We start from the raw sequence: 16,596 nt of genomic DNA on the forward strand, positions 1-16,596 counted from the left end.
CCTCCCCGTCTCATCCTCACTCCGCTCATCGCACACGCACCCATCCTCTTAGCCTAAACACGCCCTCCCACCCCAAAAAGGTGAAGTAAGTCACCTCACCTCGTAACAGCCCCCTATATGTCCTCTTTTAAGCCCATCACACGTCACCTCAACAACGGTCTCACGCACTCCCTCTCTACATTCGGCAAACAGCGATATACATGTTCAAGTCTATATCTAACTATGTCCAACGTGCGTGCATGCATGCGTGCGATCAACTACGCATCCGCATCTCCACTAGCTATTTAGCCACCACCAGAATCCGGGGTATCATAATGCTCACCCCCCTGGTCTATAACAAAGTGTGAAAAGGAGCTCGGGAAGATGTCTAACCATGTATGCGGTACTTGGTGATGGAATGGCGAAGGGGTAAAGAGACGGGTAAGAGACGTGAGGGGAAGGAGGGATGTACGCGGAAAAAGGATAGAAAGATGTTGATGCGTGAAGATGTGAGAGGAAATGGACACATGCAGCGCTGCCCTCAACACTCTACCCCAAAGCTGCCTGCCAGCCTCACTCTCATCCAACCCAGTAATATCATGATCAACAAAATCAACAAACGCAAAGCTGCGGCTTCGTCAGAGTAATTCCAGAAGCCCTTTCCACACACCTACTGCCGATCTATTTCCAACCCGCGGCAATCATCCTGTATCCCGATTTCCCGAGACGCGCGCGGAAGCACGGATATACCATGCAAATATACATGAGACGAAGTACAAGGGTGTCTCAGCATCCATGTCGCGTATACTCCGCGTCTACGGGTGCCGGTGCCGGCTGTTGTATATTGCTTGCTGCAGCTTGTGCTACGGCTGTAGACAACGTGCAGTCTCCGTATGCCGGGAATCGAGGGGCATGGAGGGGAGATAGGAGGGTGGGTATGCGAGCGACTGGGCCGCTCTCGCCCGGTGTCGGTGGATGGAGTCGTCCTAGGCATTTGCATATCGGATCTGCGTTCCAGTGATGCGCCGAGCCCCCAATGCTGTGCATACTGTGTATTCCACGATACAGGAGCGTCACGTCAACGCTCCCCAACGTTGCGATTAGTTCCCATGCATCCAACACGCGCCCTGCGCCCCAGAATCCTGCGCCGCACCACCAAACTCATATTCGTTCCCCAGCCCAAACGGCGTCTCTAGCATATCCGGTAAGTTTGTATCCCACATCATGTCGTCCCAGAAGTTGTTCAGAATAGTCGGGTCGTTGCTGGCGCTGGCCCAGGTAGGTGTTGCGGGGTTGTAGTGGTGGCCGAAGGAAGAGGGATGCTGTTGTTGGGGTTGCGACATCGATGGGTGCTGAGGTGTGTAGGCGGCGGCATGGGTGTTGAGCATGGAAGGTGCGGTCGAAGTACCGGGGATGGCGAAGTGGGTGTGTGTTTGGCTGTGGGAATGAGGTTGTTGTGGGTGGTATTGCTGGGGGTGCGGGATGTGTGCCATAGTTGGCTGGGTTTGGTGTGATAGTGTAGAGACGTTCGTTTTGTACGCTGCGTAGAGCCGGGTTACTGCATCGCCGCTTCTTTTCGCTGCGATACTCCAGTCTTTGACTGTCTCGAAGAATGTGAGTGCTGTTTCGATACTGGTCTTCCATTTTTCGGCTTCTTCTGGTATGCTCGTGTCGCTGAAGAGGGAGACGAGTGGGACCATGCACGCCTGAAAGCAGAACCATACTGCGTTCCAACCGGAGATGAGGTCGGGCATGCATTCTTGGCTGATTTCTTCGATAGTCTTGGAGGCGATGAGTCGGCATTTGCCTACTGCAACCTTTTCGTCTGCGCTCAGGGCGACCCATGGGGAACGTCGAAGTGCGGCGGTGAGCAAGATTGGGCGGTGGAGGATGATGCGGATGTTCTGGAACCTCCACTTCATGACCAAGCGCGTTCGTCGGAGAAACTCTGGACACGGCTCATCGGGGTTGGAAAGGATTGATGGTAGCTCTTCATGCCACTTTACAACCTGCGCGTCGTAGCTAGCTGTCTCCGCAGAGGAAAGGAGTGGCGACTCGACAAGTCGGTCCTGTATCCTGGTAGCGATCTGACAGAATGCTGAGGCATGAACTAGAGGAAGGATCTTGAGCTGCTCGATGTACTGAGGGCTATTGGGTGGTGGAATACACTGAGGCTATCGTGACGTCAGTATTGCGCTTTGAAACATGCATCAGTAAGTCTTACAGCGTTCACAGCCGTGCCCGGTCTCAGAACAGTGATGGAAGGACCCATTCTCCCCAGCGAAGGCCGTCCAGTCGTAGTGGAAGCCCATGAATCCAGGCAAAACAGACTCCACCAGATACGCCGGCGCATCTCAGGAGATATCGAGTCTTCCTCGCCCGGGGCCATGAACTGTCTACTCGCGTCGCTCCGCTCTGAGTACTCGCGATGCAAACCAAGTGCAGTAGCCATGCGAAGCGTACCACCCATCAACGAATGCGCTTCATTCGGGCGGTTGAGATAGTGCATGTAGTATCCGCTCATGATAGCCAGAGCCTGGAGGACTTCCAGATTGCCGCTTCCGAACGACTCGAGAGACAGATGCCGCCGAGATCGGTTGAAGTAGACATAGTGAGCTTCGTTGTCCGCAGCTAGGGAGGCAAGCGACCCCAGCGCGAAGACCATGTTGAGTAGTGCAAGCCATGCTGAGTCCTTGCGGTTACCGTACAAGAATGTAGACCAAAACTTGCGCTCATCGATCATAGGACAAAAAGGATGTACGCGGTCGAAGTAGCTCTCAAGCAGTTCTTGGCCATGCTGAGGAGGCGGTAGAGCATCAGGTCTGTTATCTGCTAGCTCTGGTGGCGGTGAGCCTGCACGGCTTGGTAGCGCAGTCTCCTGGCTGTTATGTGCGATTAGTGAACGTGCCTGAGGCGCGCATCGCACGATAACCTTTAGTGCGGCTGTGATTGACGAGATGCCAACGTAAGAAGACAGGCGGTCGACCGACATTGACAGCCCGTTCACATCGTCGGAGATGCCTTGGACACGGAGTTGGTGCTTCCGTGCCTCGTCCCAGTAAGGATCTTCAGGCGGCGCCTGCTCGAGCGCTTCCAAGCTCTCGGCTCCATCAGATCCAGCTTGGGCGTCGGATAAGGCTTGCGAATCGGCCGCCGATGGTGATGTCGTTGGGTGGTTTGCTGAGGATGACAGAGCCAGTTCTAGCAATTCTTCCCGCGGAAGATTAGCGAGCGATTCCAGGTTCTTGACTCCGTACAGCTTTGTCAAGATGGTCTTGTACTGTTCGATGTTGTTGGAAAGCTTGTCGACTAGTCTACCAAACTGATTAGCGCCAAATCTGTCCTGGCAGTGTTCTAGAATGCTCACTTTCTGCTGGGCACAACTCGCTGTGCAGGCTTCGAATAGCCACATGCCTCAGGGTGCTGATACCATTGGCATTGTCCGCAAGGTTGTGAACCGTCACACCGAATCTTGCGTCTCCTGCATTCGACACAGGCGTTGCTGGTGGAAATCCGTCGTGAGCCAGGCGGTCGTGATGGTTTTCCCGCGCTGTCGCTGTCTATTCCGGGCGAGCGCATACCCACGGACGACTGGAAGGTATGGAACATGTTGCGATGACCTCGGTGGTACGTCGGCTGGCCACGCACTCGACAACCACGAGCTGAAAGAGAAAGAAGTTCAGGCCAGAGTTGTCAGACGACCCTGCAGGACGCTCGATGAAATATGTCGTGACAGGACAGTCTGGAGGGAGGCGAAAAACCAAGACGATGGTCCAAAGTACCAGTGGTACGTCCCAGGACCAATATAACAAGACTCGGAACTAAAACGTCGACGAACCGGGATCTGATATATCAGAGACGCTCGGTAGTGCAGTTTGAGCTGAACGCATACCATCTGCAGCCTGAATAAAAAAACGAGAAAGTGCACAGAGGCAAAAACGTAAACGTAGGTGCGTCTGGCTTCCAGGCATGTGCCGTCATAATCCTGCAGAAAGCTTGTGTGTATGAAGTCGGCGCGCGGAAGCTAGTCGCAAGTCGCAGTAGCAGGGCCGGAGCGACAAAACAGCCTTCCAGAGTGGACTATTCAAGAGGGTATAATCCCCGCATTATAGCCCACAGCACCCCGGTGATGCATGCAGCAGGGCTGACTGGTGGAGTTTGGCAAGATGAGGAGAAAAAAAATAAGTGCAGGCGACCGTTGAGACGGGCGGACGGGAAGGGATTGCGTCTTGCCTTGCTTCCAGGGCTTGCGAGGGGGAGGGGAGGGGGTGAGCCAAGCGAGATTGGTGTCGAGAGATGGGAGCGTGCCGCTGCCGACGGCTTCGAAATGCGTTCCAGAAGAGATCGCGCATGTCAGTTGCCTTTCTCGTCCGACGGGACATGAAGCAACCCTTTTTTCCCACCTGGCCGCCTGCGGCAGCACTACTGCACGTCGTTTCAGCGAGTGCGGATCCTTCCCGCCACGATCAAGCAGCGCGTACTCTCGATCGCATGTCCGCGGATGAGAAAGGATGGCGGGTCTACGTTAGAGAACTTGTACATGTGTGTGTGGATCTCTGGGGAGAGCGGGTGGTGCGCTGCGAACCTAAATTCCAGACCCAAACGTCGAACACCATGTTTCGGGTACTGCTCACCCGATCTATGAAGGCCGGTCATTACAGGCAAGCCGCGTTACAGGCGAAAGAACGAAGAGGGTCTGCGCGTATTCGCTACCACGGCCTTCTGCCGGCATATTCAGTATCCAAAATAAAAGTCCACATACCAGCGTCCGGGTCGCGATCCTTCCTGGGCCGAGAGCACAGCGTAGTTGCTGCGAACCGGCTTTGCGTGATGCATGCGGCTAGGATGCATACTGTCTGCACCCTCTACCCCATGCAGCAGTACTCTGACCACTACTAAGAGAGCGCTGAAGGAAAGCATCACCGGCTATTTGCAAGGCTTCGTAGGTACTGGGCATGTATGCTCTACCAGTACCACAAACACAAACACACAGAAAGAGAGAGAGGTCGTCCACCACCTTCCTATCAACCCTTCGCTCCTTCCCAAGCCTCTTGACCCGCAAACTGCACCACCATCGCTGCGAACTTTGGGAACCAGCTTTGCGTGACAGCATGCGGCTAGGTTGCATTTGCCTGCACCCCTCTACCCCATGCATGCCGCGTCCAACCAATGCGACATCCCGCCAGCAACGCCATTTAATTTACCCTGGAAAGATAGACGCCTTTCATATCCAGGCCTTGGCAGGCCAACATGACGACGGACCTATAGCAGCCTCACATATAGGCCGCCGGTTCAAACTCTATGTATGTACTCGACAATGCGTAGTATTACCGTTGAGTAATCCAGTAATTCGTAAATGTGTCGCTCCTTGCCTATAATGTCCGTATTCACAAAGTTTATGTTAGATCGTCCGAGATGACTCTATACGCAGGGCCGCTGGATGTTGCAAGTAATGATGTGGTGATGAAGGACTTGGAGTGCTGGCGCATCCGCATGCGCGAAGACATGTTCCTCTAACTACATGTATACTTTGCATTTCCACATACTCCACAGCATTGTGATCCTGCATCCTTCCCACCTCGTCAAGCAACCTCCACATTCCGAATCCACAGTTACGAGCTGATCGCTACTCTTTGCCCAAGTATGTCCACCTCAACGGTTCGTCCTGCTTACCCAGCCCCTTGACCTTGATGACTTGCTCATCGCCAGGAATAACATCTATAGCGCTGTCGTGAACGAGGACGCCAGAGCGCTCCTCAAAGACCAGACCCTTGGTCGGCTTCTGTGCCTTTACTGTGATAGTCTCGCCTTGGGGTACGACTTCCAGCCCGCGGTCCTTGAAATCCAGATACTTGAGTGGCTGCGGCCAATCGACGTCGCGCGACACGATTTCGCCATCGACCCATATGCGTACGGCTAGGACATGCGGCTCCTCGTTCCGGTTGTCGATCGTGCCTGACAGAACGTCGGTCGTTCCGTTCGGTACGAGCCTGATATCCTTCTTGACGATCTTATTCTTAATCTCCTTGCCGCTCTCAACGCTTATATACCGCAGCTCAACAGTTGCGACCACTTCTTCTAGCCTCTGACTCGCGACCCAGACTTCGTAGTCGCTCGTTGGGGGCACTCTGGCATGCACGACGCTCCAATCAAAATGCGCCCGTTTGACTGCCACAGCAATCGGGGCAAGTACGCGGCGCATGGCGTAGTAAGCCGGTTTCTTGCGCTGGAAGTAATCGACGATGGACCACGAGGTAACTGGCCAGCAGTCGTTGAGCTGCCAGACGAGTGCACCACCACAATGCCTGTTTTGTCCCCACTGGCGCCTCCAGCCCCTGTAGCCGAACATTAGTGCTTCGGCTTGCGACAGCTGTGTAAGGTGGATGAACGACTATTCGCTGTCAGTACCCTATACCGGCTATATTGCGGCCCACTTGGTCTAGTTCCCGACCATGAACCGGGTAACCGTCGGACGGCACGTACCTCTAGGTCGGTCTTGGTCCGGAAGTTTTCCACCAGATACGTGGCTATTCGCCGCTCGTGGCCGTCGGCCTTGTTGTGGAAATCAAGCATGTGGCTTTGCGGGTAAAGCTGAGAGGGGTCGGTGCAGTAGTACTTGATCGTGTCGATGTGTGGGAAGGCTTCCATGCCGAATTCGCTGTTAAAGCGTCCCCCGAGCGTGTCGAATATCTGGTACTTCTCTTGTGTGCCGTGCCATACTGTATCCATCGTTAGTATACTATATGTGAGGCAATGTGGAGATTATTACCATTCCACTGATGCATGTCACCCACTGTGGGGTTTGACGTCTTAAGTCCGTCGCCCCATGGTGACCCTGGGTGATATGGCACATGTGGGCTTTCCGCCGCAACGACGTCGGGCAGCAGCTACCAAAGTGTACTGTCAGCGTAATGGTATTTGCTAGTATGCGATACGCACGTACCTTTTCGTATATGTACCTGGCCGGGAAATCGGTCTTTAGCCAGTTGTCCGGGTTCTTGTCCTCGTAATCGTAAGTCAAGCCATACGACTCCTGCACCTGGTAGTCCTCATTGTTCCCCGCATAGATGATGATGGATGGGTGATGTCGCAATCTGGTGACGTTGGCAGTGCACTCTTCCTTGATTGATCGCAAGATGTCCGGAAAGGCGGGATAGTTGCCGCACCCAAACATGAAATCTTGCCACACAAGGACACCGAGTTCGTCGCAGAGCTCGTAGAATATGTCTTCTTCCCAGATGCCGCCGCCCCAGATTCTGATCATTATTTGGTAGCCATCGACCATCATCTCGAGCCATTTACGGTACTTCTCCTCGGTTACGCGGGGAGTGAATGAATCCGCGGGGATCCAATCCGAACCGCCACAGAACACATCGACGCCATTGACACGGAAGTAGAAGCTTTTGCCAATCGCATCCGGCTCCTGAATGAGTTCGCCCTTCCGGAATCCTGTTCGCCGTGATATCTGATGAACGTCTGTGCCATTGGCAAGGACCGTTGCAGTGACAGTGTACAGCGGCTGCTCGCCATAACCGTGCGGGTACCACAACTTGGGACTGCTGACATGGAAATCCACTTTAGCAATGCCGTCGCTTATTTTCGCAGTCTCTCTGAAGACACGTTGATCACCATCGTATACATCAAAGCTGACGCTATCCGCCGAGTCGCCCTCAACAGTCGCAGAAATGGTTCCTTGGACGGATTTGAGGCTATCATCGAGCTTATAGTCGACTCTCAGGTCCTTTGCTCGTGTTTGATAGGTCTCCAGTCGTACTTCGCGCCACGGACCGCAAGTGTTCAAGATCGGTCCCCAGTCCCAGCCCCAATGATACTGGGCCTTCCTCACGGCAAGCCTTGACATGTCGCCGTTGAATCCGATCCATCTGTGATCCGGATACTTCTCCTTGATCTTGATAGCTTCAAGACGTGCGGAGGCGAAGTCGATCTCCAAAGTGTTAACGCCGTCGGAGCTGAGCTTCTTAGTCACATCAAGGCGATGCGGGACGAACATGTTGTCGCTCTTCAGGACAGTCTCTCCATTGAGCTTGACAGTGGCGAAGGTGTCGAGGCCGTCAAATGCGAGTATATGTACGACGCCTTCCTTCGCCTCTGGTACTTTAGGCAGTTCGACTTTGTAGGTCCAGGTCTTGTCTGCTACCCATTCTGCTTCAAGTTCATTGAAGCCCAGGAACGGATCTGGAATTCTAGTCTCCGCGTCAGTTCTTCCAAGTTCATGTAGATTTTGGAATGTTGGACGTACTTCTCATTGTCCATCAGGTCCAGGTGAACATTCGTAGGGACCTTTTTGACTGGCATCCACGCATCCTTAGCAGAATCATCACCCTGCTTGAACGTCCATCCTTTCGACAAGACGTGAACGCTGAGAGCCTGTGCCTTCGCCATGATTCTTGTTGTTCAAGATGGTGGTAATTGTTCAGTCTTCTGACAGCACGGGAAGTGGCTGTCTGGTACTACCAATTGGCGGGGTAGGTACAATCACCTAGGCAGGGACGCCCTTCTCTTGAATGACGACCGAAAACCTCAACCATACCACATCAGACGTTTCACCACTCCGGAGCAAGCAGTGCCGCGTTGAGCTCCCTCTCGCGCTTAACGTGGTCAAGAAAGGAAGACGGAGTGCTTGCTCCGCGCCCAAAGCAGCTAGCGCGATACCATTTGTGGATCTGACGTCGGAAGATGCGGTCTTGAGCCGCAGTTCAGCCGTCCAGCGGCCACGAGGTGCAGGTATAGACGGCGAGTTGCGAGATGGTAGCGGTCCTGGTCGCTCCGTGTCGAATGCAGAAGTTGAAAGTGTTGTGTAGGATGGGAGAGGCGCGACGGCAGCGTTCCGGGTGGTGCAGCCCCACGCGGTGTGGGATGGTGCCGGCGTCGTGCAACCTCAGGATTGCTTCTTTAACAACGGAGGGTGAATAGGCTGCCGGCTTTCCGAGGCGGCATATGTGAGCATGCAGTAAGCCTTCGGCGATCAGGAAGTTAATGTAATGGGGGTTTTGAAGAAGAAATCGTATAAAGACAAAGGGTATAGAACTATCCGAGTATCAAACGACGGCAACCACCAGAGCTATCCAACCTTCAACTACTAGCAACAACGGAGTTTCCAGACCCCTTTTGACCATGTGCGACCGCCTTGCTACCAAATGTATGAAGCTGAAGCAGCAGCTACCACAGCCGAGATGAAGGCGAGCAAGCTGCCGTCGGGTCGGGAGATTCCCGATGCAGCGCTTCTCCGGACCTCGTCACTCCTGGCTTCGCTCATCATCATCGTAGTCTGTCTCTCGACCCTCCCATTCTGCGCCAACGCCAGCATCTTATCTCGACTCGTCGCAAGGATGGTTGTGGAACGCGCACCAGGGCAAAATACGACTTCGAAGCCGGCGCCAGAGGGGATGATGAAGGTAGAGAATTGGTCGTCGAATGCTGTTGTGGCTGTTAGTCATATTCATTCTAATTGTTCAGTGTGACTGAACGTACCATAGCTGTAAGCATCCGGACAGACGGCCTTGACGTTCTTGGAGTACTCGCTCGGTTCGCATTTGTTCGGGGAGTTGTATTCGCCAGTGCAGCAGTCCTTGGGCTGGTTGTTCTTCGCACATGCAGAGAAGCATGGGTTGAATTGCGGCCGTTGGATGTTGTCGTCAGGGTAAGGGTATACGCCGTCGCCTGGCTTCTCGGGAGGGCTCTGCTGTAGATCCCATGGACACCATTTGGAGATCTTATTCTCGTCTACGTCCTGGTCGAAGGAGAGTGGATACGAGGTATTCGTGCGGAGGAAGTTGGGAAATTCTGGGTACGGGTTGTAGCCCTGGGTAGCCAGGAGCCCGTCTGTGCCTTGACAAGACGGGTTGGTGAGGTTCGGAGGGATGTCGTCGAGCGTCACGTTGTCCAGCGGCTGGAGGACAATTGCCATGGGGACATTGTAGCCATCGACAAGTGAGATGTCGTAGTATGTGTTTCCGTCTCCGGCGTCCAACGTGAATTCGGCGAGCGAAACGGGTACGTCTCCCTGTGTCTGAGTCAGCGGGAGTCGGTTAGAAGGGAAGATGAGTATGACATACTCCGACTTGACAGTTCAAGGCGCCGTTGCAGTCGCCGGATGTACAAGCCTTTCCACGACCCGATGCAGCAGCAGTGCCATCGTCGTTGAAGGTGCAGTTTGTTCTCCCCCAGACTCGACCCTGCCAGTCCTCTGATACAGTCTGATTCCTCGTCTCCCCAGGTTCAAGCTTGAAGCCAGTCTCGCCTGGACCTGTGCCGGACTGCGTTCCAATACCAGGCCAGATGGGCTCGGGACACTGGTTCGTCACCAGCAGGGGTGTTATGTCCAGTTTCCTTCGATTGGTCTTCCAGGGTGCCTTAAATGCCATGTGGTGATTAGGTCCCATGTGATGAATGGCGTCGGCCATAGGCAGCGCGCTCAGGCAGAGGGTGCATAGCTGTGCGATAGAGAGGCGGTTTATAGACCGGGTATGATCCCTGTTGGACATAACAGCAGACATGATGGACTATGACTGCGCACGGCGCATGCGCAATCACAGAATAGGTCTTCGTAGTGAGGAATGGTTGCTAGGTATGTGATGCGAGGGTGCAGATCTGCTGAGCTTCGTCGCAAAGGTATAGAGATGAGCGTAAGGTTGTGAGGATGCTGAGAATAAGGCTGGGAAAGGTGGTGAGGTTAAGGGCCGGGGCCCTGCACCGCAAGCAAGGCACATATCCAAGGATTGGCTGTTGTTGGCTGCAGTGAAGAAGTCGCGACTTGGTATCCGTCAGTGACGCAATGTCGTGTTCCTGCCCCTGGCAGACAAGGGTCCAGCAAGGCTGACGGACAGCCTCACAGCCTGTCATTGGCGTCCACGCCATGGCTTTCCAAACAACGGGCCGATGAGTTGGTGGCTTGCTTGATGGTTGCATTTCCTGAGATAGGCATCTGATAAGATCTCTGGGTCTCGGTCGTTGAGCGTTAGTCAACCTTGTAGAGATGTTCGATCTTATCGATGAGTTTTGCTGCTGTCCTTTACAAAGAAATGCAAATGCGACCCAGGCACCCACCCAGATAGTTTCGCAGCAATGCAAGCTGCATTCAGGTTCTCATTGGTAGCCATGCAACGCGTGAAGCATGTGAAAGACGTGAAAGCGTCACCAAGGTACGCCGGATTATGTGTCGCACTAGATCCTGAGAAGGTCCTTCATGATGGTAATATCAATCGAGATAGGATTTTACGTCTACCTAGAAATTATGGACTGATTGGAATGTTGTGCATGCAAACTAATGCGATGGAAGTCTGTCATCCCCTGGGGCGTTAGGCGTCAGGCGTGGTCGACATGCAAACCACAACCGAAAGCATCCGGGCAGCGAAAGCATTCGGACAACGAAAGCGGACAACTAGAACATCAGTGATCCGACTATGGGCATGAGCAGAGCGCTACAAGAGACCGAGGCCAATCAGCGCATACTACGGCGAATACCAGGCGAGGGGAAATTGCATCTCCTATTCGCGGTCTGAGATTTCGTGGTGGCATCTCGGAGGTGGAAGCGCACGAATGCCGGTCTCGCCACCATTAGCTGCGGGTGGTGAGATCTGCGCATCTCTTGGCTCTCCTGACAATTGACTGATTGCTACATTACTCTCCGTACACTCCCGCGGCTTGTATTGTTACTCTACCGCGCATCCTCCCACCCTATACGCTCCTTCTCTACATCGTGCTGTGTTTTACTGCGCCGCAGCTTCTGTCCTCGGCCACCGAATTAGTGTCGCCACGCAACCGCAGCTATTCACCACACCGCCGAGACCAGTGTTTGAAGATACACCGCCGGACACATATAAACATCATTCGCCAGTCCTCTTCCTACGTACCGCAAACAACCCACCGCCGAACATAGACTTGATGTCTACAACCACCACAATGCCCGGCCGCACCCTTCCGACGATTCCGACCGCCGAGGTGCGCGCGCACAACAACGAGAAGTCCTGCTATGTTACAATCGGCACCAAGGTCTACGATGTTACCGACTTCCTTGATGGTCATCCTGGTGGCCCCGAGTTCATCCTGGAATATGCGGGCAAAGACATCGAGGCAATCCTGAAGGACGAGATCTCACACACCCATTCCGATTCCGCATACGAGATTCTCGAGGAGAACTTGGTGGGCTTCATGGTCCCCGAAAATCTTCTGAATGGCGTAGTAAAGAGCTCGAATCCTGCAGATATCGTGCCTCTGCCATCTTCCGAGGTTGGCAAGCTGGAGCTCAAGGGCATGGAACAGGACGGGAAGCCGCTGTACGAAGCAACCGGCATGTCATCTGCGGAGGATCTTTCAAAGCCGACGGATCCGAACCAGGACTACAAGCAGCACAAATTCTTGGACCTGAGCAAGCCGCTTCTGATGCAGGTCTGGAATGGTGGATTCAGCAAGGACTTTTACCTACAGCAAGTGCATCGCCCGCGCCACTACAAGGGAGGCGACTCCGCGCCGCTGTTCGGTAACTTCCTGGAGCCGCTCAGCAAGACGCCGTGGTGGGTCGTGCCATCGCTCTGGTGGCCCTGTGTCGCGTATGGAACAGCCGTTGCGTTTGGTGGACTATCCTCCGCGACGGAACTTGCTGGGTACTGGGTCTTTGGGCTGGGATTCTGGACCATTATCGAATACGTCCTGCACAGGGGCTTGTTCCATTTGGACGAGTAAGTACTGCTCATCCATATGGATCTGTCTGTACTAACATCAAGCAGCCATCTCCCGGATAACCGCGTCGCGATCACCCTCCACTTCTTGCTTCACGGTATTCACCACTACCTTCCCATGGACAGATACAGGCTCGTCATGCCACCTACACTCTTCGCTGTCTTGGCAGCACCGTTCTGGAAGTTCGCACACGCGATCATCTTCTGGAACTGGTATGCCGCTCTGGCTGCCTACTGTGGTGGTATCTTTGGCTACACCTGCTACGACATGACACATTACTTCCTCCACCACCAGAAGTATGTATACCCATAGATAACTATGAAGGACGTCGCTAACAAACTGAAGGCTACCTCCCTACTACCAGCAACTCAAGAAGTACCACCTTGCGCACCACTTCGCCGACTACCAAAACGGTTTCGGTGTCACCAGCCGCTTCTGGGACCGCATCTTCGGCACCGAGCTTGAGATGGGACCCTCCAAGGTCATCAAGTCCACTTAAATGGCGACGTACGAATAGACTTTTGTTATTAGACACCCACCTGTCACCACGTTGTCAAGACCGGCATTGAAGAAGGCGTTCAGCGGGTCTGCAGGGCCATTTTGGGTCGATGCAGCTTTGATGTTTGTAGATAACTTTATGACTCACTACCTCAGATAATAGTAATGCCAACAATCACTTCACTTCTGTTCTGTTCACCTTTCTTCGGTCACTGCCCATTTCCCTGTTGCGCTCATGGCGGCAGTCACCTCCGCACGTAACTTGCTGCCTATTAGTCACACGGACCCTGCCAAGGCCCCTCCAACTTTTCAAGTTATCACGCCCAGGCCTGCCTCTCCACTTTCCACTCACCCACCCATTAACACGTCGTGCTGCACGAGCAAAGCTTCAATCAAGCACCCATTTGTCAAGTGCATCTCGGTCAAGAGGTCATTCGGCAAGCGCCAGCAGTATCATTTTCTACGTCCGTTCGATATCGCAATTGAAATCAATACTTGAGCCCCAGCTCGCCATCACAACAACACATCGCCCATTGCAGTGACATCGCGCATCACTTCCACCAGCTACGCTTATCGAGAGCTAGGAAACGCCATCGACGTCGCCATGTCTACCCAAGCCGCAGTCGAGGCCCTCCTCGAGGAGACCGCCCGCGAGGTCGAGATGAAGGACGCCGAGCGCAAGCGCACTGCCAGCAGCGAGGCGCGCGACACCGACAGCCGCCGCGACGACCGCCACTCAGACCGCCGTGACCGCCGTGATAGGAGCCGAGACCGTGGGGACCGTCATCGTGAGTCCAATGGAGATCGCCGTCGCAGCCGCGACAGAGACCACCGCCGAAGAGACGGAAGCCGTCCCCGTTCTAGCAAAGGTGCTGACACAGATGAAGACCGTGATAGGCTCCGCCGCAGCAGCTCGCGCGACCGCCGTGGAGGTCGTGGAGGCCGTGACCGCGGAGGCGACTTCTACAGCGGTAGTGGTCGTCCGCGTTCCCGCTCCCCTCGCGACCGCGGCAACGACAGGTACCGCGAGAGGTCCCGCGACCGTCGCCGCAACGGTGGTGATGACCGTCGCAACAGCCGTCGCAACAACACCCCGCCCAAGCCAGAGGTCACCGAGGACGACCGCGACAAGCGCACCATCTTCGTCCAGCAGATCTCCCAGCGCGCTGAGATGCGCCACTTGCGCAGCTTCTTCGAGCGTGTCGGCCCTGTTGTCGAAGCTCAGATCGTCAAGGACCGTGTTACCGGCCGTAGCAAGGGGTGAGTACTCACTTCTCCGTTCCTCATACACACATGCTAACATCCGTCCAGTGTCGGCTACGTTGAGTTCGAGGCTGAAGAGTCTGTCCCTCTTGCACTGGAGCTGACTGGCCAGAAACTGAAGGGCGTCCCCATCATTGCCCAGCTTACTGAAGCCGAGAAGAACCGTGCTGCTCGTCCTTCCGAGGGCGGTGCTGCACCCGGTGCCAACGGCGCCCCCTTCCACCGTCTCTACGTCGGCAACATTCACTTCAGCGTCACCGAGAAGGATCTCCAGGAGATCTTCGAGCCTTTTGGTGAGCTTGAGCAGGTCATCCTCCAGCGCGATGAGTTGAACCCTGGCCGCTCCAAGGGATATGGTTTCGTTCAGTAAGTCGTCTGCCCATGTTCACTGCAACATATCTTGCTAACACATCGCAGGTTCGTTGACCCCTCGCACGCTAAGAATGCTCTCGCAGAGATGAACGGTTTCGAGCTCGCCGGTCGCCAGATCCGCGTTGGTCTCGGCAACGACAAGTTCACCCCCGAATCGACCGCGAACCTCCTCCGTACATTCACCCAGCAGGCTCAGTCCTACCAAGGCTCTGCCTTCAGCGGTGCTGGTGGTCGTGGTGCCTATGCTGGTGGTACTGGTGGTGTCTTCGACCGTACCCATAGCAAAGACGACCGTGGTGTTAGTGGTGCCTCTGCTCTTGACGACTCCGATGTCGCTGGAGTCAACTTCAAGACCTATGACCGCAGCAGGCTCATGGACGCTCTCGCTCGCCGCGACGTTCCCGGAGACTCCAGGCAGGGTGGTCAGGCTATGCCTGTCCCCACCACTCGCAAGGCTCCCGCTCCTGCCCCCGCCGCTCCCATGGCGTCCAAGTGCGTCAAGATCGAGAACGTCTTTGACCCTGACGAGTAAGTCGTCGCATCTTCTCTTAGACATCCGCTAACATATCACCAGGGAACAGCGCAACTACGGTGACAACTGGAACAAGGAGCTCCAGCACGAGATCAAGTCCGAGTGTGACAAGAAGTACGGCAAGGTCGTTCACATTGCTGTCGACGCCAACAGCGAGGGTGATGTCTTCGTCAAGTTCGACTCCGTCTCCGGCGGTGAGAAGGCTCTCCAAGGTCTCAACGGTCGTACTTTCAACAGCCGCACCATCCGCGCTTCCTACGTGGTGGACAAGATCTACAACTCCCTCTGGGGTGCTGCTGCCAGCAGGTTTTAACCGACCGGTACGTCACAACTGTCGTGGGGTGCTCGGTAGCCACTACTGCCGAGCATGCCCAGTCACTCATGTGTACAGTATACCTTGATCGGTTCTTACGGTTTCTTTACGGCTCATTCTCTCGGTTTACTCTTACGGTTTCTACTCTCGGCACATTCTCACACTGGTACGTACGCATGGCGTTGACGGTATGATACGACTCTCTTTCTTTCGTCTGCTTGTTCTTCTTTTTGGGCGTTGCTTTTCAGGCTATGCTGGCGAAAGTGTACAACGTGCAGTGCTTGGATGGTGGAAGCTGCGTTGTCAAGATCAACATGAAGGATGAACGTTCAGAGGTATGATGGATGAAGGTCTTGGTGGATACTGAAAGGATAAGGTCTCGATGGATGACGGACATGATTGTTTAGGCGGATGATGGGCGAGAGCTTGTATATGGCGTGGAACATGGCGGTGGAGGAATGCTTACTTCGGTACGTTCTGTGAAAGGACTTCGGTCTTGTTCAGATCTTTCACTTGGTCTCAGGTCTCCTCACAGACGATTGCGCATGCATCAGCGACACTTACCACGGAAGCGGAGGACTCATGGCTGCTAATAGCACATAGGACCAGCTCGTCTCTTCCTGTCTTCCTGGATGACTTGTCTGCCAATTTTCATGTGTTTAGATACTCTCTTGGATTCCTCCTTCGTTGCCCTGGCTATTTTGATATGGAGAGTTGAGGATGTGGATTGGGTTCATGAGGCTGTGGCTGTGGTTGTGGTTTGACCCTTCTCCGCTGCTGACCATGTTGTTGCCTGACGTCGTGATAGGTTTCGATTGTATCGTTTTGCTGTGGCTAACTAGGACTCTCGAACCGCCGCACTCTCACATTCCTGGATATTGAAATCTCATCGCGTCGACCATATGACGCATCGGAGTCGGTCAGAATTTGATGGCTTCCA

General features: G+C 54.4%; 5 protein-coding genes across 5 annotated transcripts; 2 read left to right on the forward strand and 3 right to left on the reverse strand.

Annotated features, from left to right (window-relative positions):
- Window positions 1-1,079: 1,079 nt before the first annotated feature.
- J4E86_008512 (uncharacterized protein) lies at window positions 1,080-3,391 on the reverse strand (the record flags this gene model as incomplete). Its single annotated transcript, XM_051449023.1, has 2 exons — window positions 1,080-2,153; window positions 2,204-3,391. The coding sequence occupies 2 exons, from the start codon at window positions 3,389-3,391 to the stop codon at window positions 1,080-1,082; spliced, it is 2,262 nt and encodes a 753-aa protein (XP_051300020.1).
- Window positions 3,392-5,605: 2,214 nt separating this feature from the next.
- J4E86_008513 (uncharacterized protein) lies at window positions 5,606-8,382 on the reverse strand (the record flags this gene model as incomplete). The annotated part of the gene is made up of 5 exons (XM_051449024.1): window positions 5,606-6,349; window positions 6,463-6,698; window positions 6,749-6,866; window positions 6,923-8,183; window positions 8,240-8,382. The coding sequence occupies 5 exons, from the start codon at window positions 8,380-8,382 to the stop codon at window positions 5,606-5,608; spliced, it is 2,502 nt and encodes an 833-aa protein (XP_051300021.1).
- Window positions 8,383-9,130: 748 nt separating this feature from the next.
- Window positions 9,131-10,403, reverse strand: J4E86_008514 (uncharacterized protein; the record flags this gene model as incomplete). The annotated part of the gene is made up of 3 exons (XM_051449025.1): window positions 9,131-9,417; window positions 9,472-10,003; window positions 10,056-10,403. 3 exons carry the CDS (start codon window positions 10,401-10,403, stop codon window positions 9,131-9,133), a joined length of 1,167 nt encoding a protein of 388 aa, XP_051300022.1.
- A 1,498-nt stretch (window positions 10,404-11,901) lies between these two features.
- On the forward strand, window positions 11,902-13,177 carry J4E86_008515 (uncharacterized protein; the record flags this gene model as incomplete). Its single annotated transcript, XM_051449026.1, has 3 exons — window positions 11,902-12,677; window positions 12,726-12,974; window positions 13,024-13,177. 3 exons carry the CDS (start codon window positions 11,902-11,904, stop codon window positions 13,175-13,177), a joined length of 1,179 nt encoding a protein of 392 aa, XP_051300023.1.
- A 603-nt stretch (window positions 13,178-13,780) lies between these two features.
- J4E86_008516 (uncharacterized protein) lies at window positions 13,781-15,656 on the forward strand (the record flags this gene model as incomplete). Its single annotated transcript, XM_051449027.1, has 4 exons — window positions 13,781-14,436; window positions 14,488-14,805; window positions 14,857-15,339; window positions 15,386-15,656. 4 exons carry the CDS (start codon window positions 13,781-13,783, stop codon window positions 15,654-15,656), a joined length of 1,728 nt encoding a protein of 575 aa, XP_051300024.1.
- Between the last annotated feature and the right edge of the window lie 940 nt (window positions 15,657-16,596).

The sequence above is a fragment of the Alternaria arbusti genome, assembly GCF_024043155.1.
Source record: "Alternaria arbusti strain BMP 1465 chromosome Unknown scaffold_13, whole genome shotgun sequence".
NCBI lineage: Eukaryota > Fungi > Ascomycota > Dothideomycetes > Pleosporales > Pleosporaceae > Alternaria > Alternaria arbusti.